The 23044-nt window shown below is 51.3% G+C and overlaps 1 protein-coding gene across 2 annotated transcripts in view; it reads right to left on the reverse strand.

The window, feature by feature from the left end:
* USH1C (USH1 protein network component harmonin) overlaps positions 1-19360 on the reverse strand; it is a 48450-nt gene extending 29090 nt beyond the window's left edge. For both annotated transcript variants that reach the window (XM_065944848.1, XM_065944849.1), the window contains exons 1-9: positions 19250-19360; positions 8283-8350; positions 7344-7487; positions 7063-7201; positions 2719-2827; positions 2567-2591; positions 2316-2373; positions 1921-2015; positions 396-480 (exon numbers count right to left, since the gene is read on the reverse strand). In XM_065944848.1, coding sequence (XP_065800920.1) covers positions 396-480; positions 1921-2015; positions 2316-2373; positions 2567-2591; positions 2719-2827; positions 7063-7201; positions 7344-7487; positions 8283-8350; positions 19250-19285 — 759 coding nt within the window. In that variant the 5' untranslated portion in view covers positions 19286-19360. The remainder of the gene's footprint in view (positions 1-395; positions 481-1920; positions 2016-2315; positions 2374-2566; positions 2592-2718; positions 2828-7062; positions 7202-7343; positions 7488-8282; positions 8351-19249) is intronic.
* Positions 19361-23044: the final 3684 nt, after the last annotated feature.

Raw genomic sequence — 23044 nt, forward strand, 5'->3', positions numbered from 1 at the left:
ATCTTGGAAAAATCACATACTTTCTCTGGGTCTCGGTTTCCTCATTTGCAAAATGAGGCTAATGATAGTACCTAATTCTCAGAGTTCTCATACATTTTAAAGGGCTTAGATCAAATGTCCAATCCAGTAATCACTCAATGAATGTCAATTCAGATTATTGTTACTACATTTCCAAGCTCAGGACCAAAGGATCCTAGAGCTGGAGAAGGGCTGTATAAAGGGTCGAATGCCACCCCCTCTGTGAAGCCTTCCCTTCGAGGGATTAACGGCAATCATCAGCCAGTGAGCGCCGAGAAAGGGCTGTGTGGGAAAGCACGTGCTCCATCCCTATGAGATCACAGTCCGACCCCGCACCCCTGGGGGGCGCCCCCTGGCGCAGGCCCAGGGTCACTCACCTCCAACCCCACCTCAGCAGACAGGGAGCCAGGCTTCACATGGCTGATGAAGATGCCAGGTTTCTGGATGGGGCCGCTGGAAATGCTGTGGGAGAGATGGGAGGTGGAGGTGGCCTCTGCTGCAGAGTGCTTGCTCATTCAATGTCCTGCCCCATCTGCCTGTGTGTCCAGGTCCCCTGTGAGCTCAGTACCAAGTCCTCTGCCATCTACCTCCTCAGCCTCTGTCTACCAGTCCTGGGGCAATAACCACAGGAAGCTACTTCTAACTCCCCACACCCAACCTCTCATCCAACATGCAGATGCTGTTTCTTCTTTTTTTCTAGCATTTTCCAGCGCATTCTTTAAGACTCAAATGCTATCTTCTCCTCATGGTTTTAACCAAACTCCTTATTCTCTCTCAAGACTAAGCTTGTTGCTCCCTTCCCAATGCTCCTAAAACACCTACAGCAAGGAAGGCGTTTGTGCTGTTATCCTCCCCTCCCAGGTCTGTGGCAGACATCACTAATCAATCAAACACTCCTCTACCTGAGCCTAGATAAGGCCTTAAAGTTATTTTCAAAATAGTACTTCAGGGTGGCAGCCACCACTAACTGATTAGAGACAGCACAGAGTAGACAGTATTTTCCATGCTTGCATGAGAGTCCCTCAGTACTGTAACTATTTATGTGGTTGGCTTCTATATTAAGCTATAATTTCTTAGAAAAGAGGGACTTTCTTTTTTATCACTTATGCTTGGCAGAAAAGTGTTAAATAAATGTGACAGAAAGAAAATAAGAAGAATCACGTAGGGAATTCCCTGGAAGTCCAGTGGTTAGGACTCTGCACTTTCACTACCAAGGGCCCAGGGTCAGGGAACGAGGATCCCACAAGCAGTGTGACAAGGCCAAAAATAAATAAATAAAGAAAGAAAGAAAGAATACCTTAAATAATAATAGCTAATATTTACAAAATGCTTACTACCTGGCAGGCACTAAGCTTGGTGCTTCACTCTGTCATCTCATTCTTTCTCACAACAACCTTGTGAGGTGGGGACTATGACCTCCGATTTATAGAGAAAGCTGAGGCTTGGAGTGCTTAGGTAATTAGTCCAGGGTTTTCGAGCTCATAGGTGGCAGAGCAGGGCCCGGAACCTAGATCTCTAACCGTTGTACTTGTGTGCTTAACAAGACTGTCCCATGAGCCCCTCTGCCTGTTGGCAATTCCCTGGCTGCCTCTTTTAAGGAAGTCACAAAGTAATAAGTGACAAGAGAACTGTGTCAGAGGTGGCCAGCTGGACAGGCTCCTTTTGCGTGACTTGAGGGCCCACCAAAGGAGCATGGCTCTGCCTTTGGGCCTCAGTTTCCTCCTCTGTAACATGAGCCTGATAGAGCTGTCCCTCCGGCCCCACAAGACTGTTGTGAAACTCAGAAGCACTAAGAAGTGTCATTACTAGTGGACAAAAATCTCAGCAGCAGCAGAGAGAAAGGGGAGCGGTGTGAGAGGCCGGCTGGCCATGAGCAAGCCCCAGGGTGCGCCTGCCACCCACCTGCAGCCAAGGCCCCGGGAGCCCACCAGGCTGATGAAGACCTTCTTCTCCTTGTTTTCCTGGCTGCCGGGGGAGCCCAGGCTGCTCCGCCCGCCCTGGGGGAGGGAGAGGCTGAGGTCACCAGGTGTCCACACTGTGCAAGTGGCCTCCCGTGCTCATAAGGCCTCCAGGGCGAGCACTGCTGCTCCCACACGAGCCTGACTGCCCTTCTGGCCCTGGGGAGGGTGTGTTTGCACCGGCTGGGCCGCCGCCCGCAGGGCCATTCTGGATGCGCTGGCAGCCTGTGTGAAGCCCCCTGAGAGCACCTCCCTAGAGTAAGCCCTCCTTCAAGCGGGCTGCTCCTCCTGGAAGACCACTCCATCCAGACCCACCCCCCACGGTGGTCCTGACCTTACCCCAGATTCCGACACAAACTGGTCCACGTACTGCCATTTGAGGGGCTCTTCGGGAGAGCTGATGGGATGAGAATGTAGAAGAGGGGTCATTACGGAGAGAGGGTTAAGGCACCAGACCTGGAATCCAAGTCTGCCCTCTCTGAAGCCTCCACTGTCACCGACCCAGGGGCAGAGCTGGCCAGACCCCAGGCTGACCCCAGGACCCTGAGTGCATGGGAGAGAGTCTGCCTGCGGAGGAGGGTCCTGCTCACCTCTTCACAGGGATCAGGCCGATGTCTGTGGGAGAAAGGGGAGGTGGGTTATGATAGCTTCTTTCCCCTTCCTTCCTCCCATTGCAGCTGGGTACCACCAACTGCCAGACCCCACCCCACCATCAGCAGCCCCTTGTCCTGGCCTCACTCACGTCTCACTTTGATGGACACAGTCTTCTTGGTGCGGATGAGGTTGATGACCTCCTCATGGGTGCAGGAGGAGATGGAATACCCATTGATCCGGACGACCTCATCCCCTACCTTGGCCACAGGCAGAAAGAACACGCATCAGGCCGCTGGGCAGCGCACGGCCAGTGCCTTGTCACCAGCCACACACCCTCCATCAGCTGGAGGATGCCCAGGGCAGGCGGCACTTGCCAGCAGGCTTTCTGCCCATTTCACAGATGGGGAAACCAAGATGGAGGTGAGCCGCACAGAGAGCAGGAAGCAGAGCTGGGGGTAAAAGTCAGAACTCGGTGTCCCCACTCTGTGACACTTCCACCCAGGGGGCACCATCAGGTTTTGGAATCCACACAAAGGGCAACCTTTCATCCAGATTCAAGCGGTTCTTCCCTGGCCTTTGTCCCCCCAACCCTGAGGAGCAGGCTTGCATCGCAACACCACAACTGAGTCAGGATAGGAACTTCCATGACTCCTGACTCAAGCTCACATCACTGACACACATGATCTCTTCTGTTCCATTTGCTGGAAACTCAATAAACATTTTAACTCTGCCCTGGCCCTGACCTCTGAATTCCTCTTCTGGAAGAAAGCAATGAACACTGAAAGAACACGAGGCTCTAGCATCAGATGTCCTGGGTTCAACTCCCTGCTTTTATTTTTGTTAGCTGTGTGACCTTAGGCAAGTCTCTTGAGCTTTTTGAACCTCAGTTTCCCTCATCTGTAAAATGGGGAAATACTGTGGATGCCATGAGAATTAAGTGAGTGTGTAACACCAGCTAGCGCCTAGCACACTATAAATAACCAATGAATAGTTGCTATTACCATTAGCTGGGCCTCAGCTCTAAGTTCTCTGCTCAGACCCCTTTTCTCAGGACTTCAGTTTGATTAACTGGGAGAGATGGGGGCTCAGGGACCTGCGGGGCCAGCCCTGGATACAGATCCCTGGTGACATCAGTCAGTTCCCTGCTCGGCACGGCTGTGGGCTCCCCCGAGCACCTTGGCTCTGGGGGTCAGTCCTGAAGTTCCTCATTTAACAACCACGGGCTGGAAGGATGCCCGGACATCAGTTGAAACGGAGGCCCAGGAGGTGATGGTTTGTGCAGGGTCATGGTCATGAGCTGCAGAACTGGGACTGGTTGGTGGAGCCCCTCCCCAGTCTGAGACAGCACAGGTTAGCTGGAGGCTTAACTCACACCACATTTCCTGACCTTTCGGAGGCTTGTCAGTACATGTGGGGGACGAGGACTGGGCAGGCATACAGCCTCTCAGGGGCCCTCTAGGCCAACTCCTACCCTCTACAACATCCCTGCCCCAGAGTCACCCAAACACTTCCCTTCCAACCTGGACACAGACCCCAGTCTTCTCAGGGGCCTGGGATGAGTGACAAGCAGCTCACAAAGGTGACCTGGGGCAGGGGAGGGGCTTGCTAAAGAACTCACTGTGTTTCTGGGGATGTCTCATGGAAGGAGAACAGCTGGATGATCTCCCTGCATCCATTCTTCACAATAACCTGTGTTTCTGCTCATAAGGTGAGGGGACTGAGGCTCAGAGGGGTGAGGAGACTTGCTCAAGGTAATCCAGCTAGTGAAGAGTGTTGCTGAGATTTGAAGCCAGGTCTCCCTGACAGACAGCAAATGCTGTCTCTTGGTTGTCTGGGAGCAGGAAAGAAAGGCGTCTGGCCAAGCTTGGCTGCAGCTCCCTGCGTCCTGTCCTCTCTGGATCCTTGCCACCTGACAGAGCCCTCGAGGACCACAGGGAAGGAAGGGATTACCCCGTCCATTTTTCAGCTGGGACAGCCAAGGCGCACAGAATCATTCTCCAGCCCTGGACCATACAGCCAGCTGTGCAGGGCAGAGGACGCAGGTTCAGACAGGATACACGCAAATAAAAACCTAAAATACCTCCAGTAGGGAGACTAGGGCGGAGATGGGGTTCCAGGGCAGGGTCCAGGACCCCATTTGGAGTCCAGACTCACAGGTCAAATCATCAGGGCCTCTGGTTCGGCCAAGCTTGTCTGAACATGCCCCTCCCCTGCCTTCTGGAATCTTCCCCCAGCCACCCTGAGGCATGGGATCTCTCCAGAAACATGAACCCCAGACAGGTGAGCAGATGCAGACCTTTTCCCCCAAGTTCCTCTGAGTGAAGCTCCCTGTCTTGTTCTTAAAGGTAAACTGTGGGACCCCAGTGGGATGATTCCCCAGCTCAACTTGCAGGATCAGCTTTCCTCTCCTTCATGCCCCTGAATGGAGCCCTGCAAAAGGCCCTTTGTGCGAGGGCCACGGTGAAATGACGATCTGAGGGAGAGCGGCTCAAAGGAGAGGTGAATCCATCAACCTGGGAAAGGGTCGACAATTCATAAGCCTGAGAAACGGGCAGGGAGGTAAATCTCTAAGATTCATTAAAATGCCCCGACGCCCCCAGGCACGGAAGCGCCATTGAGAAATGGCTTGTCCTAGGAGGAGAGCTCACCCTGGGAGAAAAGAAAGGGCTCAGCTGACGCCAAGAGAGGAGCTCATTATGTTTTTTCTCTGGCTGCGTTTCTGGGCTGGAAAATGTGCGGCACAGGAGAGGGATAATGAAGGGGCTGAAATTTCAGACGCTCCCAGCGAGCCGTGAGACAGGGATTTAGAACAAAGCGATGTCTGTCAGCACCCAGTTTCCACCTCCCACTCCTCGGTGTCTTTTACCAGCCTTCGGGCCCCCTGAAGCCCCTGGCTTGGCAGTCCAGACTGGGATGTTGATAACAAACATGCTGGAAGCTCAGGGGAGGGTGTGGGAGGGCCTCTTTTAGCTGGACATACAAAAACACAGCTCTGGGCTCTGGCAGGAGCGAGACCTGAAGGTCTTCCCGTTCTCTGCTTTGATACTGAGGTGTGGAGACCCCAAGGGAGGGACCCTGAGGTGCTGAAGAGAGATCCCTGGGCTTGGCAATCAGGAGATCCTGGTTCAAATCCTGGCTCTGTCACTTAATGTCTGTGTGACTCTAGTCAAGTCCCTGATCTTCTATCAACTCTGTAAAATGGGGATGATCCAGCCGAAGCATATAAAAAGAACTGGCTGGCAGCATGTTATCTGGCACATTACAGGTGCTTATTAAATCTCCCTCTCTGCCTGTTTAACAAGCACATGGCATTTCCTGGTGTATAAAGAATGGATAAACAAGATCCTGCTGTATAGCACAGGGAACTATATTGAACATCCAGCGATAAGCCGTAATGGAAAAGAAGATGAAAAAGAATGTATAACGTTTATAATCAAGTCGCTTTGCTGTAAGCAGTAATTAGTACAGCACTGTGAGTCAACTAAACTTCAATAAAAAGTTCATTTAGAAAAAAACAGTACATTCATGTGATTCAAAAGCCAAACAATCTAAAAGATGTAGCCTTAAAAATCTCACTCTCACTTTATTCCCTATCCACTTCGGTTCCTCCTCCACCAAGTAACAGCCTTTCATTGGTGTGTGTGTGTGTGTGTGTGTGTGTGTGTGTTCCCGCACACAAATACAAATTGAAGTCATACATATTTGAGGAGCATAAAATACATGCTGTTTTGTATAAACAAATGCATAGCATTTATGTGTGAGGTACTGATACAAGTACTTTGTAATGTGAATTCATTTATTCCATCAGAACAACCTGATGAGGTAGGTTGTTCGTCATCCCATTTTACAGATGAGGAAACTGAGGCAGTAATTTCACCAAAGGTATCCAGCTAATGAATAGCAAAGCCAGGATATTCTGGCTTCAGAGCCTATGCTTGAAGCACTGCACTATGCTAGGATTTCCTTTTCCCTTCCAGGGAGAAGGCTATGTATCCAGAACTTCAGATGTCAAGGCATAACTATGCTCTTCCTTCAGACATAAAGGAGGTGGGTGCAGAGAAGGTGGGGGTAGCCAGGTTCTCAGCTCTCCTCAAGAGAACAGGCAGCACACTATTAGATATAAAGTGGATAATAAGGACTCACTGCACGGCACAGGGAATACTGCTCAATACTCTGTAATGGTCTATATGGGGAAAGAATCTAACAAAGAGTGGATATATCTATATGTATTACTGATTCACTTTGCGTACACCTGAAACTAGCACAACACTGTAAATCAACTGTATCCAATAAAAATTAAAAATTGAAAACAGACAAGTGCCTGCAGCCAGATTTCTATGGTCCTGAGGACAATCTGTCAGGATACAGTGGCCTTTTCCTCTCCCAAAGGCTCAGAAGGGTGAGGTGACCACGTTACACCACACAGCCTAGTGTGGGGAGACAGGAAGCCTGAGGGCCTGGTGCCCACGACTCTTGGGCCCTGCTCACTCACCTGGAGCCCGACGCTGTCGGCCTGGCCACCTTTGATGAGGTGGGAGATGAAGAGTCCACAGCCAAACTCGAGGCCACCACGCACGCTGAGGCCGAGGCCTTCAGGGTGCAGCCGGTCCAGACGTACTTCCTTCAGCTTCCTGCCATGGGAAGAGGGGCCAATGACACCCCAGCTCTGGTCCAATGGCCAGCACTGCCCCATCCACTCATGAGCGACCCTGTCCATCCCAGGGTAACCTCTCCCACCCCTGCCTCCAGCCTGCAGCTCCCTCATTTCCACACCTGGAGCGCCGGGGGGTCAGTTGGTCGTACTCCACCTGGTGTTTCAGAGGGATCAGAGGCCTGATGGCATCGAACAGGGGCAGACGGCTGGGCTCGTTGATGACCAGCTTCAGGTCCCCCACAAGCACGGCCACGTCCATGGTCCTGCAGAGACACAGGGGCCCTGGAGCCTCATCCATAGCCATGACCTCTGAGACCCAAGGATTCCTAGAGGAAGCAGTCCTGGGTTGGGTCCCCACCCTTGGGTCCAGACCTTTGGTGGATAAAAGCTTAGAGCCCCTAACCCTGGGCCAGGTGCCTCAGAAAAATTTGTTCTCCCATCTAAGTATCCCAAAGAAACCATCCAGGTAGGGGTTGCTAAGCCATCAGGCAGATGAAATCAAGCCAGGATCCTCACTCATTTCTGCCTAGTTCCAAAGCCCAGGGTCCTTCCAGACAGGAAACGTCTGTGAGGTGGTGGCCAGCCTTCTCATACCCCTGCTTCTCACCTCCGAGCTGCAGCTGAGCTCTGTAAATCCTTCCCTCCCAGGATATTGTAGGAGCCTCCACCTCACACTGTTCAGACCCTCAGCGTCTAGGGCTGGCACTTTTTTGGCTACCAGCTGTCTCACTTATTCTCAAGCTCCCTTCTCAAAACCCTTTGACGGTTCCCCACCGCCCAGAGGATGCAGTCCATCCTCCTTGGCAGGCTCAGGGTCTTCATGACCTGTCTCCATGGACCTGCCTGGGCTGTGGAAATATTTGCTGACACAAGTGAATGGCATGTCTACCTGAGTCCCAGGAACACCGAGCATCGGCCTCCCTGAGCCGCCCCCCCCCCCACCACCGCCCCCAGGATTCAAGCGGGAAGTGGTCCTGTCTCAGAACAACCCATCCCAGGGCTTCCTGAAGATAGAGGTACCCGGGCTGGTCCGCGGAACCTGGACCCTGCACACTTACTGGTGGTACATCCGCAGCACATCGTAGAGATAGTCCTTCTCTGCATCATTTTCAATCAGAAAATCCACCTGGAAAACCCCAAGGCAGAATTAGAGCGCCAGGCCCAGCACCTCCACACCAGATCTCGGGACAGGGAGGTCAGTGACAGTGGCAGCCAGGGGATGGCCCTCCTCTGCATCTCTTCAGGGTTGTGAGAAGAGGCGGGAAGCCAGAGGCCAAGCTGGCACCTGCCTCCAACACATCAGAGTGCAGACCACCCTGACGTGGCCACAGGAGTCCCTCTGCCTCGCATCCGGATGTGGTCAGGTTGAGTCTCGTCCCCAGGGCGGTGATGCACACAGGGATGCGTATGCGCATCATAATGTGAACCCCTCGTGACGGTGATGCACCCCCACGGCAGCCGTACTGCCGATCACGTCCATGGCTATGTCACCTGTGTCCAGGCGACAACGCCAGTGTCAGCCCCCTTGTCTGGAAGAAGCCCACTCTTACCTGATGGTGGCTGTAGTGCCGGATGACTGCTTTCAGAAAGGACTTAGGCCACTCACTCAGATAGCACATCCCCACCCCCCACCGCCACCCCCGCCGGAGCACCCTAGCACTGAATTCTCCCTCGTCCAGTCCTGGCCTAAGCTGGGTCCGCCCTGACTTCTGGTCACTCTTTCCCCTTCCCACGTCCCTGTGTGCCTCCCCTGCCACCCGAGGGGGAGAATCAGGTTACATTTTTTCAGCTTCCCTGACGTCAATGGCTGGGAGTCCAGGGTCAGGGTCAAGAGCTGTTTCACTAGCACCTCAATCCCAGGGGAGCTGGTGGGCCAGGAGCCCCGGATTCCACTCCCTGAGACAGCTCACTGTGTATCTCTTGCACTATGTCTTAAGCTCTCTCTTCAGCCCAGGACTGAGTGAGAGGACAGGGTAGGAGCTTGAGGGGTCCTTAGATCCCTCCCTCCTACAGGCTCCAGACCCAGCAGCATGGTCCAGGGCTTCAGCCCACATAAGAGAGAAGATGCTGCTGGAAGCTGCAAGCTCCCACCTGATTGGTCCTCGGAGGAAAGTTGAAGCATCTTTGCCTTATCTGTGGGCATCTTAAGGATTCTGGGAAGTTGGGGGGGAAATCTGTCTGTCCCAACCCAGAGAGGACATATGGGCCCCAGCCGTTGGGATTTCTGGCCTGAGCAGATGGATGACAGAATGCAGACTTCTGGTCTTCACCTAGCAGTACCTCCTTCCCTCTTAGAATCAAGCTGAACATTTGATTAGAGATGAGCATAAGCTAGGAGGCTTGCCCTGCCCTGACTCACAGTTGGGCTTCAGCAGCTTCAGAAATTGATCCTACCCGCTCCAAAGAGGGCATTCCTACTTCCTCCTGCTTCAGTGTCCCTCTCCTCCAGGCCAGGGGCTCCCGGCCAGGAGAAGATGGGGGACAGGAGCATGTGCTAGAGTGGGCAGCACTGAATCTCAGGTGGTAGCCTTGGCTTTTCCACACACCACAGAAGTGGGCACCGTGAAAAGGCCACATCTGTGAGGACCCAGCCTGGGCTCTCTCCACACTCTGCCTGGGTTTGCGTGAGAGGGGTGGGGAGCCACACCGAGACAGACCTGGACTGCCCACATGTGGCTGTGGTGCAGAAGTCTGAGCAGAGGAAAATTCTGAATTTCTCTAGGATCAGGCTCAGAAATATTTAAATAAATTGGATCATATCACTTGCGTGCTTAATAGCTTCTCATTTTACTTAAAACAAAATTCAAGAACTTCCTTGGTGGTCTGGTGGTTAAGATTCCAGGTTCCTGGTGCAGGGGGTCCTGGTTCAATCCCTGATTAGGGAACTAGATCCTGCATGCCACAACTAAGACCTGGCGCAGCCAAATTCCTTACCTTATCAAGGCCGAACTTTAGCTCCTGCCACTCTTCCTAGCTACACAAGCCTCCGTTCAGTGTTTCCCACAGGCTACACTCGCCCTGGCCTCAGGGCCATCACATATGCTGCTCCCTCTGCCTGGATGGTTTTCCTCCTTCCCTGCATGGCTGGCCTCTGCCCCAGGGAGGTCTTCCTGCTCACCAGCCTAAACAGAACCCACTCCATCACCCCAAAGATGCTTCAATTCCTTCACTACAACGGTCACAATTTGCAGTTCATTAAAGGCTGCTTTTTGGTGAACTGGTTTGTTTCCTTCACCAGACAGAAAACCCCACAAGGGAAAGATGAAGTCTGTTTTTTCTAAGTCTCTCGAGCCTAATGCATAGAATATGGTCAGTAAAGAAGTATCAGAGGAGTTTGTCCATCCCCCTGCCTCCTGGTCCATGTACAGTCAGATGGGAGGAAGAGAATCATGGAAGCAGAAGGGGAAGGGAAATAACATTTGCATCATGGAATGGCACCAGGAGCTTCTCTGGGCTTTACTCCACTTGTTTATCTCACCAGCCCTACGAGGCCAATTTTGCATACAAGGAAACTGAAGACCAGAAAGGTTACAATATGTCACACAAGGTCCCACAGCTAATCAGAGGCAGCACTAACATTTGAACCTCAGTCTATCTGATTCTGGGGCTTCCCCAGTGGCTCAGCGGTCAAGAATCTGCAAGGCAGGAGACACAGGAGACATGGGTTCAATCCCTGAGTCAGAAAGATCCCCTGGAGGAGGGCATGGCAACCCACTCCAGTATTCTTGTCTGGTGAATCCCATGGACAGAGAAACCTGGCGGGCTATGGACCATGGGGTCGCAAAGAATCTGAGTCACTGAAGTGATGGAGCACGCACGCATGTTATCTGATTCCAAAGCCTATGCGCTCCCCGCTATACCACTGCCTGTGTGAGTCAGGACTGAAAAAACGTCAGGGCCTCTTTAGGTCAAAATTTCAAAACTTTTGCTCTCAAGCAGGACCCCCTTATCTTGAATCCCCATCTCTCTCCTTTGCACTCTTAAGAAATCCCTTTGGGTTTGGTCTATAACAAGCAAGAAAATACCTCTTCTGGGTGACTCCTGGAACTGCAGATGTTCTGCTTTCTATGAAAGCATAAAAAGCCCATCTGCTCTGATTGCAGTGAGGAGAGCCTGACCAAAGGGCTTCTAGCTCAATTCCAGCCATGGGTGGTGACATAAGACAAAATAGAGGAGAGGGAAATCTCTTCTTGACTGAGGCCTTATGACTGAAGCTCTCTGCAACCCCTCCTAGCAGAAACGCCTCCTGCTGCATCATTAAATGTAAGAAGTGAGGCACAGTCCTCCGCAGACAGCGTTTATGCGCTGGGTGGAAAGTAGAAAAGGAAGACAAAGGCAATTTCCAATATTAGAGTCTAAGGTTCTGCTTTTCTGCATCCCAAGCACAGATCACCTGGAGACGCTCTTCAAGGAAAGAGCCTATTCCTGGGGGTCCCAGGCTCCTGGTCCTTGTGGGCAGCTCTCCAATGCTGGCCCCTGCATCCAGAGGTCCCCACCCAGAAACCACATCCTACAATTCTGCCCCTACCTATCCCTCCAGGGTCATCTCTATCACCTCCCAAGTGTGACTCAGGCTGCAGCCAAACAGACCTTCCCCTAACACACTGGAACCTCCTCGACCTCATTCAGAATTGTCCCATCTATCCCCAGCAACTCAACTTGTCCATTTAAAAAATTATCCATTTACCATAATAGCTGGGAAATCATATCTGGCTTATGTAGAATGTTCTCTAAACACCAGTGTAAGGGATAAATCAAAATGGTGGGAGTCTCGTGACCCTGACCATTCCCCACACAGGAATGTCTCCAAAAAGACTCAGGGATAACAGCACTACTTTGTTCTCTGACCACACCTGAGTGAAAACACATACACCAAGAACAACAGCTGAGAAGGATGAAGCTTTCTCTGGAAGCCTGAACATGCAGAAACATCACCACTGTAATTCAAATTCTGCTTTTAAGTATTTAAAAAACTTGTATGATATCTCTTCTTCTTGGAATCTAGGTTCAAGCAAACTCCCTAGGAGGGTGTCCCCCACAGAGTCCAAGGGGCAGCTTCAGGGATCCCATCCCTGAATGGGATATGTGTCAGAATGGCTGTGTGCCATTCTCCCAAAAGCTTGTGCTCAGCTACCTGTAACACACCTGGTACACAGTAGGTCTTAAAGCACATGCCATGCAAACATTCACCGTGCTCAGTGGTGTCTGCTGAATGATGAATGAGCTCCAGCGGCCTTAGTCTAGAGCCTTCCTTCTATCCTCTCCGCCAGTCTGCAGTCACCTTCCCATCACTCCTCAGTACACAGCCTCCTGAATCTGTCTCCTCTTAGCTCAGTTCCAGTCTCAGACCCATGCAAGATGGCCTGCCCTCCCTCTTCCCACTGACCTCTGTTTTCATTTAAGGGGAGTCCAAGCCCCCTCTTCTAGAGTCTCTCCTGACCATGCCCAGCCCAGAGCCTCCTTACCAGCCTCCCAGCCTGAGGCCCTTGACTGGCTCCCTCGTTTGGGCCAGACTCTGCTTACAGACAGGCCACGATGTCTGAAGTACTTTACTTGTATTATCTTTAACAACCCTCTGAGGTGGATGGATATTATCCCCATTTGACAGCTGAGGAAATCGAGGCTCAGAAGGAGCAGAGATGAGATGACTGCTGGCTCTAAAACCCTTGCTTTTTTCCAAACTAACACATGGTATCCACTGATCAGGTAGAACTTCCTTATTTGCATTTGTCTAATACACATTAATTGAGCACCTACTGTGTGCAAGACACCATGTCTTCTTTCTCTAACTGGATATAAAAAGCCTTTCCCTTTCTTGGATCCCTCTTGATGATGGACACAGAAGCCCTAAGGAGACCACCATGTACAAGTAACTGTGTGGGGGTCTCTTTATCATATCATTACCCTATGCCCACTCACTGTGCCCACTCATCTTGGGTCTGGTCCCCTCTGTCCAGCATGGGCCGTCTCTGGCCGATGCTCAGCTGGCTCAGTGCTATCAGCCTGCATAGTAAGGGACATCTCCCTCCTCACAAGGTGCAAGCCTCTGTCTAGGGCACTGGAAGTAGACTCTGGGTTGGCCTCGGGTTTCTTCAACCTCACCTCCCTGCCTTCCTCCATAGGGACTGCCCTTTCAGATTGGCCCCACAGAGGAAGCACACAACCTTCCACTCATGAAAATTCATGTATGCACTCAGCCAAAGACGGAGAAAGAGAGCAAGAAGCAGATTAAATAATGCATGTTGTTCCACTGGGTGACATTTGCCCTCCTAGGGCTGTGGCGGGGATTAAGTGAGTGAATATCTGTAAAGTGCTTAAGACAGTGCCCATGGCTCCGAAACTTCAAGGGCTCTAAAACGTGTGCTGCATTGCTTCCTTTTTGCCTCCAGACCCACAACTGAGCCTCCTCCACCTAGAGGAGTGCCCCAAGAAGCTTTGCCTGGGCTCCCTGCCCCCTACTTCCTTCTGGGTTCAGCCAAGGAGGGCGGTAAGACGGCCTGGGGAGAAAGGGAGTGGAGCTCTGATTCCCCAGCTCACTCTGTGCCAGACCACCGTGAAGCAGGTGCCCCCACCTGAGGCTGCAGCGTCTGACTGAGCGTCTCTCTGCAGCCACTTTCTCCCTTGTTCTGGAACCCCCTTCCCTTGCCCCTTGGGGAGCCCCTGGCCTCCAGCTGCTGCTTGTCCCAGGCTGTGTCACCGCGCCTTGGCAGGTCAGCCATCCCCGCCCTTTCCTGTAAGCAGTCCCTTCATAAAACTCTTCAGTCTTCCATGTGAGTAAGCCACCTGCTTCCTGCTGAAGCCCTGGCTGGAGTGAGATCTTAGCTATAAGCACTGGTGGTACCAGCAGTGTTTCTTCTCTGTGAAGAAGTCGCTCAGTTGTGTCTGATTCTTTGCGACCCCATGGACTGTAGCCCACCGGGTTCCTCTGTCCGTGAAATTCTCCAGGCAAGAATACTGGATTGGGGAACCATTTCCCTCCTTCAGGGGATCTTCCCAACCCAGGGATCGAACCTGGGTCTCCTGCATGGCAGGCAGATTCTTTACCATCTGAGCCACCAAGGAAGCCCAAGTCTCCTCAAATGACAGCTCCCCTTGGTCAAGCCTTTCCTCAGAATCCCCCACAAAGCCTGCCCTGTCATCCTCTCTGCACAGGAAGACACGTTGTCCCTACCTCTGCCGTGGGACTCACCAAGCTGTGTTGGACTTCCTTTCTTCACCTGCCTGTCCCCTCACTAATCCGTATGTGGTCCCAACACAGGCCTAACGGAAGGAAGGCGGGCAGTGAGGCCACACCCCCTTTCCCATGTGGGTCTGCACATGGGTCCTCTGGCTTTCAGCTTCCTCCTCTGTAAAACGGGGATAAAAGTATCTCATAGGATTCCATCCTTTCATGAGCGATAAAAACGGCTTTTTAAAAAATTCTTCATTGAGTGAATAGCTGTTACTTTGAACAGCACCTGGAAAGTAGCAGGTTCTAAGCGTTCGTTAGTTAAACTAAGTAAAAATAAGTGAATACAAGTTCCGTGTTCTCAGCAGTTGGCAGAGAGTGGACCTCCGTAAGTGTTGTTGGAATGCTGGGATCTAGTTCCACTTCCATCCAGGCCTGCACAGTGTGCATCCCAGAGTTCAGTTCAGTTCAGTTCAGTCGTTCAGTCGTGTCCGACTCTTTGTGACCCATGGACTGCAGCACATCAGGCTTCCCTGTCCATCACCAACTCCCGGAGTTTACTCAAATTCATGTCCATCGAGTCGGTGATGCCATCCCACCATCTTGTCCTCTGTTGTCCCCTTCTCCTCCTGCCTTCAGTCTTTCCCAGCATCAGGGCCTTTTCCAATGAGTCAGTTCTTCCCATCAGGTGGCCAAAGTATTGGAGTTTCAGCTTCAGCATCAGCCCTTCCAATTTATATTCAGGACTGACTTCCTTTAGGATGGACTGGTTGGATCTCCTTGCAGTCCAAGGAACTCTCAAGAGCCTTCTCCAATACCACAGTTCAAAAGCATCAACTCTTCAGTGCCCAGCTTTCTTTATAATCTAACTGTCACATCCAGACATGACTACCGTGGGCATCCCAGAGAGCACTGGGTTTATCTGACTCATGTTTTATTATCCTTTATTTTTCAAGAGACTTGTGTCATGCTTACTAGTTGGTAGCATTTGACCCAGTGCTGGGCACAGCAGATCACACCCTCCTTCTGCTGGTTCTCTTGCCTTGCTTAAAGTTCCTTCTCCTCTTCATCTCCTCTACAGGTTGGGGTGCCCCAGGCTCTGTCCTGAGCCTCCTCTCCATCAGCACCATCTCCCTAAGTGACTTCACCAGTCTCTGGGGTTTAAATACCATTTATACCATAAAGATTCACTGAGGCTGATCCCCAGCACAGAACTTTTCCCTGATCTTCACACTCCTACATCTACTGATCTTCTCAGTCGCCTTTGTACTTAGAGATCTAAAAGGTATTTCAAACATAAAACATTCAAAATGGAACTCTTGGTTTCCACCACCTCCGGCTCTGTCTCCACCAACCTCCTCCTCCTCCTCCCATCAGTCTCACGCTTGATACCTTTCTCTCCACACCCGCAACCATCCCATCAGCAAAGCCTGTCAGATCTACGTTGAACATGTATCCTGGGTCTGGCACTCCATCTAGTCCATTGCGGGAGCCTCCTAGGGAGGGTCCCCCTTCTCCCCTTTGCCCTCTCAGTCTCTTCTCTACCAGCAGTCAGAGCAATCCTCTTAAAATGTGAGTCAACCGTATCACTCCCCTGCTGGCTTCTCTCACTTAGAACAAAACCCCAAATCCTGAGTGTGGCCCATTAGGACTCCACCACCCCTCTGATCCTTCTCCCACCACTCTTCATTCCATAAGTCCTCTCAGAAACATCATCCTACTTGCTGTTCCTAAAGAAGGCAACCAGATGCTTGCCTCAGGGCCTTTGCACTAGCTATTCCCTCTTCCTGGAATGTTCTTCTTACCACCTGAGACACCAGGTGTTCTACCCAATGAGGTAGAAATCGGCTCATGAGGTAGAAATGACTGCATGTTGATATATGCAGTCATATATCTGCATGACTCCTCCCCTCATTTCTTTTATGTCTTTATGTCTTTGTTGAAATATCACTTTTTTCAGAGAGGTTCTCCTGACTATCCTATGAAAAGTACTATCTTGTCACTCTTTATCCCTTCACCTCACTCAGTTCATTTTTTTCATAACACTCATTACTATTTGGCATTTTATGACACTTCCATTGGTTTGCTTGTTAACTGTCTGTCTTCCTACTAGAATGTACTCTCTAAGAGGGCAGAGGCTTTGTTTTGTTATTCAGTGGTTAGAGTACTGCCTGGCATGTATTAGCAACTCAGTCAGTATTTATTGCATGCGTGCATGAATGAATGAAATATTAGCAATCCCTTGAAGGCAGAGGCTCTTTCTGACCTTATTTATCCCCCAAACCTCTTCTGCCAGATGCCTAGCTTTGGGCAGGACACACTACAGATGCCCATGAATATGTGATTGCTGAAAAGTCAATAAATACTTTTTGAGCAAATGAGTAACCAACTTCCTGCAAACTGCAGGTGCAGTGTTTCTTTTGAAAAGCTGGTTCTCTTGGGGGGAAGCCTTAGTCTCTGATGCCCCCCTCCCCTTGCCTTGGTATCCTGGCTGAAGGCTATGACCAGGAAGGGCATGCAAGTGCTGCTCATGGCCTTGGGGAAACCGTACAAGCCCAACAGTCCCCGCTCAATGGTCTGGAGACTGTTGGGTCATCCATTAGGATGCTCTGCAGGCATCAGTGGGGAATGGTGAGGCCATTTACCAAATGGTTGCTTCACAACCAGGGCAGCCAATATTTGAATTCCTATTTCATCCTAATCATCCTGTGAGGTGAGCACAACGAATTCCATCTCACAGTGAAGGAAACTAAAGCTCAGCGAGGTTAAGTGGCTTGCCCAAGGTCTCACTGCAGTGAGTGACAGGACTGAGATTTGAGCCGATTTCTACCTCATTGGGTAGAACATCTGGTGGCTGAGGTGGTAAAGAATCTTAAATTTAAAGAATTAAAGAAAGTTAATAACTTTCTCCAGGTCACACAGCACTTTCCATGACAACACATTACCTTTAATGCTACCTCCAACGACTAAGGATTTATTTAGATTACATATCATTCCCAATGGGGTAATTTTGCTCTGAAACACTAAGGAAGGGGCATCTAGAAAGCAACCAACAGCAACGTCTCTCCCCGGCTGCTTCATCCTCTCTCCCCAGTTCCCAGACGATCTCCAAACTGGGAGGGGAAGGCTGCTGCGGCCTCCTCCGAAGCAGCAGAGCACAAAGTCCAGCCCCAGTCTTGCCCAGCATGCCCCGCCTGCACACTCAGGGCATTAATAGGTAATGACTCTTGTGACGAGGAAGAGCAGGGCGGTGGAAACACACAGGCCTGTGGCCCTTTGGGGCCTGGGGAAGAGAAAGAGGGGCTAACCCAGGGGTCGAGTCAGATATCGGGGACCCCAGAAACAATGCTCTCAAAGAGGCAAAGAAAAGTACCTCATGAGGAGAAGACAAAAGAGGACCCGACATTACTTTCAACCCCAGGGCAGGAAAGTGAAATTCAAGCCTGAGTCATCCTGGGGTAGGGGACGGGCAAGTGGGTTGCCTGAAATCTACACTCACCAAATGTCCCTGGCGGCTGAAATTTCTCCTCCCGGGTCTCTTTGCAACAGGATGCTCTGGTGAACACTGTCTCACACTCCCCTTGTTATTTCCCAGCCCCCACACTCCTGCGTGAACTTCCGGTTATCTCTCATCCCTGGGATCCCAAGGCCTCATTTTTAGAAGACTCCGGCCAGCAGGATCTGTCCCCTTCGTGCCTCCACCAAACCTTGATTTCAACACTAAGCACCCAGGTGTGGTTAGTTATTAGTGTAGGGTCTGTCACCCACCCACATGACCAGCAACTTGAAGGCACAGACTGGGTGCTCAAAACATGTTTCTTAAATGAACAACTGACTGTTGGTCCCTAATCCCAGGCCACAACCCTTAGCCCCTGTGGCCTCCATACTGGCTGCTCCTTGAGCTCCGCTGGGCTTCTCTGTGGCGAGAGGGGGGCCAAGCCCCCAGACCTTGTCTACCTGAGCTCTGCCCCCTCAGGCTTGGGAAGGTGGTTGGCTGAATCTAAAGACATTGCATCTCTGGGTGGGTCTCAAGGTGCAGTCACCCTTCCCTCAGGCAGGGCCTGTAGGTAGCTCCAGACACCCCTGGCTGCACCCTTGGGCTGAGGCATCCTCAGGGCTAGTGGGGAGGTACACTGGATCTCTTCAAAGGGTCCTCTCTGACCTCAGGGCCTCAGCAACTCCTGCACAGCTCTGGAAACAGTTCTGGGAAGCCTGGGTCAAACCCAGCGACGGTCTCTGACAGTTCTGGGCCACCAATGAGGCCCCTCACTGGGACACCCTAGGGGAGAGCCTGAAGGGTCTGGCTGACTCCCACGGCCCCCTGGGCAGTTCCTCGGCTATTTCTCAGGTCCTAAGAAATGCTCTTAGGTGGGGAGTGGGCTGTCTGATGTACCTCTAATTCGAATTTTCAGGTCAGAAGACAGATGGAGGCATCCACTTGCCCTCCTTCCCAGTCCTCACCTCTCAGATACTATCCCAGAGCCTCTCCACACGCGTCAACAGCCCAGAGCTGGGGGCGCTAGGAGGGAGTGGGGGCAGGGGGGAGGGGGGCGTTGCCCACTATGGGGCATCTCAGAGAATTATCCCATCTTAAGACAAGATCAGAAGGAATTCTAACCCCCTCCCCCCCGCAGCGTATTAAGAAAAAGGACAGTTTCAGGAACGAGACCGGTTTCTACACCTAGAGTCCCAATGCTCCTCCCTCATTTTACTGGGGATTCCTGCTGGCAACCCAGAGCCCACCCAGAGCCCCGGGACCGGCTGGCAAGGGAGGGGTGGTGCCGAGGGTATCCACTGCCCACCCACTCCGCCCCCGGACTCCGCGGGGCCGCCAGAGGGGCCGCCAGTGGCTCTGACCTTGTGCCGGAATTCTCGGGCCACCTTCCGATCCATGGCTGGGCTGGATCGAGTCGCTCCTTCGGTTCCGCTCCTTCGGGTGCCGGCTGCTGGGTGCCCGGCTGCCCCAGCCCGCAGAGGCGGCGACCGTGAGAGGCGGAGCCTGGGAGGGAGGGGGCGGGACCTGGGGCGGACGGGGCGGGGCGCCGGGGCGGCGGGCGGCACCTGTCCGGAATCTCGCCGCCTCTCACCGAGAGCCGCTGGCCAGGAGGGTGCGTCTATGGTGGCGGCAGCGACGGCTGGACGTGTGACTGGCCCTGCCCTTGGAGTGACTCCCAAACACACACGGTTAAGGTAACGGATCTCAGGAAGCTGTCTGTCACCCCTCGCCAAGCATCTCATCTTCAGTGTACATTCTATATGGGCGCTTCCCTGGACTTTTCCAACTTGGAAGAACCCTGTTTGTGAATTCCTTGGGGCTGGGTCTTACTGTAGCCCACAGGAACCTGAACCGTGGGTGGGAGGGCCCCTTCTCCACTGACTTCCTCTCCCACACTTCCCTAGCTCCCCTCCACTCACACACACACACAAGCATGGGAGGGCCTGGAAATGACATCCTGATTTACAGCCGACCTTTACCCAGTGATGAGGCCCCGTCTGGTTCATTTGATTCAATTCAACTAAAATCTGAGGTAGGAGACGGACCGGCTCCAGGTTGGACATTTACAATCAGCCAGCCTGCCTCCTCTTTGCATTTCCTGAGGCAAGAGATAGGTGGGCTGCAGTTGAGGAACTGACCACCAGCCCCCTGTTTGCTCTCTCAAATGGAAGCAACGACAGAAAGTCTTTGTCTCCTGTAAACATCTCAAGTGAATAAGGCAAAAGTCCAGTCTGAGTAGAGGATACGGGAGACCCTACACATGTGCAGAAAGGCTCCTTGGAGTTAAAAGTCAGGGGATAACTCCAGGCCATATAAGTCTTGTTCCTCCCAGAAGCCTTCACTTTGAGATCCACCTTGGCTGACGGGTGTGTGCACACCCTAGGGGAGGGTCCCAGGGTAGGCCACGTATGGGGAAAAAAATCAGACAATTGGCCTGAAAGAAGACAAAGGCCCGGAAATACTGACCTATATAAATGACTTAAATGTATATAAATGTACTCCTCAGACAGGGGGACACCCACCCCCTTTGTCTCTGGGTGTGCATCTCAGCCCTGCTTTTATCTCAATTAAACAAACTCTCCCACTTATTGTGCTGTCTCTAAAGTAAACTTTGTACCTGCATTTACAGTTTCTGCCTCAGTGATAAATGCACTTTTCACTGCGGGCGAAGATCCAGGGAAAACTAGCTTCTAGCCTCTAGCCCTTGCTGGTTTGGTGGCTAGGACTCCTAGTTTTCATCCAGGCTATCCAGATTCAATTCCTGGGCAGGGAATGAAGATCTCCTTTCAGGCCACCGGTTTCTGCTGCCCCACCCAGATCAGGTCTAGTGCTGGGGTGCAAAGATAATGATAAACCAGGCCTGAGACAGACTGAGAGCACGGAGGGGGTGAGGGGTGATAAAGACAGCTGTGAATGGAAAGAGTGGGCACCTTTAATTATGAATTTGTTTACTTGTTTCTGCATTCAACCCAGGGCAAGGGCCTGCCCTGTTTGTACCATGTCAAAGGGGAGGGGACAGGAGATGAACTGCAGCTCAAATCAGTGAATTACTGTGATTTCAGAGGCACCTAGAGATCCCCGTCCTTTGCAGCCCACCTGCAATAGCTGAAGTTTTGCCAGCAGACTATTTTTATTTGTCTAAACTATGACCTAATTTGAGATGTAAATCTTTTCTGGAAAAGAATCTTAAAATAGCATCCATATTCTCCCCTTAGTATTAATTAGTTGTGTCAGAGATAAAAGACTTGTGGAATTTTCAAAGGTCTAAGAAAGGTGCACAAAATAAATTCCCCTCCAACTGACTTTTTTGACTTTCTGCATTTCATAGCTATGTCATATGACTGTTTATTTCATGTGTAGATTTCAGGCAGAGCAGCAAATGCCCTTACGAGGGTGAATGACATCCATTGACACCCCAATCCTTCTTTCACCTGATCACTGCCCACACAGATATTCTTCTCTAAATGCCTCCCTCCTGGTTTTAGGGACAAAACTGAGTCCTCCTTTCCCATTGATACCAAGCCCAAGTTCAGGCTGTTTGTTGCACAACAGACCAATAAATTGAGAGATGACTTGTTGGGGAAGGAACCATGACCTTATTTGTAAAGCCAGCAGACCAAGAAGATGGTGGACTAGAGTTCCAAAGAACCATCTTCCCTGAGTTAGAATTCAGGCTTCTTTTATACTGAAAGAGGAAGCAGGCATCTCTTATAGTAAAAGGGGAGGGAGTGTGGTTGGATGTTGCAAACTTCTTGATGCTGGAATCCTTTGTTCTTATAGCTGTCCACATAGCTTGGGTCTCAACGTTCCTGTAAATATCAAACAAGACAAATGTTATTCTCTGTTCTGAAACTTTTGTCTCTATATGAGTGGGAAAGTATTAGACCTTAATGGTCAGATTCCTGAAAATGGGTTATCCTGTATATTTCACACTATTGACTACATTTTGGATTTAGAGCAAAAGGAATAGAATATAAAGGTTAAAGTAAAGGAAACAGATTCAATATGGAGTCAGATTTGTCCTTCCCTATTACACCACGAATGTTCTTTTTCAAGCTTTCTCTAAGACAATTTTGCTTTCACCCATTCCTTAACTGGTGTTCTTTAAGGTTCCATCCTTGGCTATCTCCTCTTCATCGTCCCACCTAAGCCCATGGCTTCAAATACGCTGTCTGGAGATAGTTATCCGTGCTTTATTTACCACTGTATTTCCAGAACAGTGTGTGGCGAGGAGCAGATGCTCAATAAATTTGTTGACTGGATGAATGAATAAATGCATCCCAAATACACACCTCTGCCCAGGGACCTATGAGGGCTGACACAATCATCATCACCATCTGCAAGGCCTGGCATCTGGTTGATGTTCTAACACTTAGTTGGCCAAGTGAAAGATGCAAAGTTTCCCAAGGCTCTCAGGTCAACATTTCTACCAGTCCAAATTTTTTCCTGGGCAGAGTGTATCTTATTCACAAAACTAAAGCTGTTTTTGTCAAAGTCAGGCCTCAATGGGACCAATAATACCTGAGTGTAAGGCATTTCTGTTAGTCAACATATCCTGAACTGAGGCCTGATCTAGTGCTGGACACACAGAGAACTGAGGCATGATCCAACCCCTAGTGGTGCTCAAAACTAGGGATAGAGTGGGGTCTTGGGGACCCAGGAGGCTGTAGTGGGAAATGGTGTAAGCACAGGCTAGGACTCTGCAGGCCTGAGCCATGGTTTTGCCCCTGACCACTGAGTTGTGCCTCCTGGGACCTCTGTAAAAGGAGCACATAGGACCAGACTCATACCAGCATCTTGGGTCTCCAAGAACCTAGTAAGGAGCTTCCAGAACCAGGTTCCTGAGCCAGGGATCTCTGAGGAGCAAGGGATGTTGGAAGCTGCACAGACTGCCTGCCTCCTTGCTCCCCCAACGGACTTAGCACTGAGTGTGATCTGAATCCAACCTCCCTTGGGGAGGGGTAGCCACAGGCCAAGAAGGACAAAGGCGGCACCCCCACCCGTCAGGCTCCTAAATTATGGTAATAAGTTGGGCGGTCCTGTCACTCTAGCTCGGGGCGGGGCCAAGTGCCTGGGAGGCGGAGTCAAGGGTACCCTGGGGCCAGAGAGCCGAGAGGCTGGGCGGCCTCCAACCAGTGGAGGGGTGACCCGACCTT

This window comes from Muntiacus reevesi, chromosome 9 (assembly GCF_963930625.1).
Source record: "Muntiacus reevesi chromosome 9, mMunRee1.1, whole genome shotgun sequence".
In the NCBI taxonomy this organism is placed as follows: domain Eukaryota; kingdom Metazoa; phylum Chordata; class Mammalia; order Artiodactyla; family Cervidae; genus Muntiacus; species Muntiacus reevesi.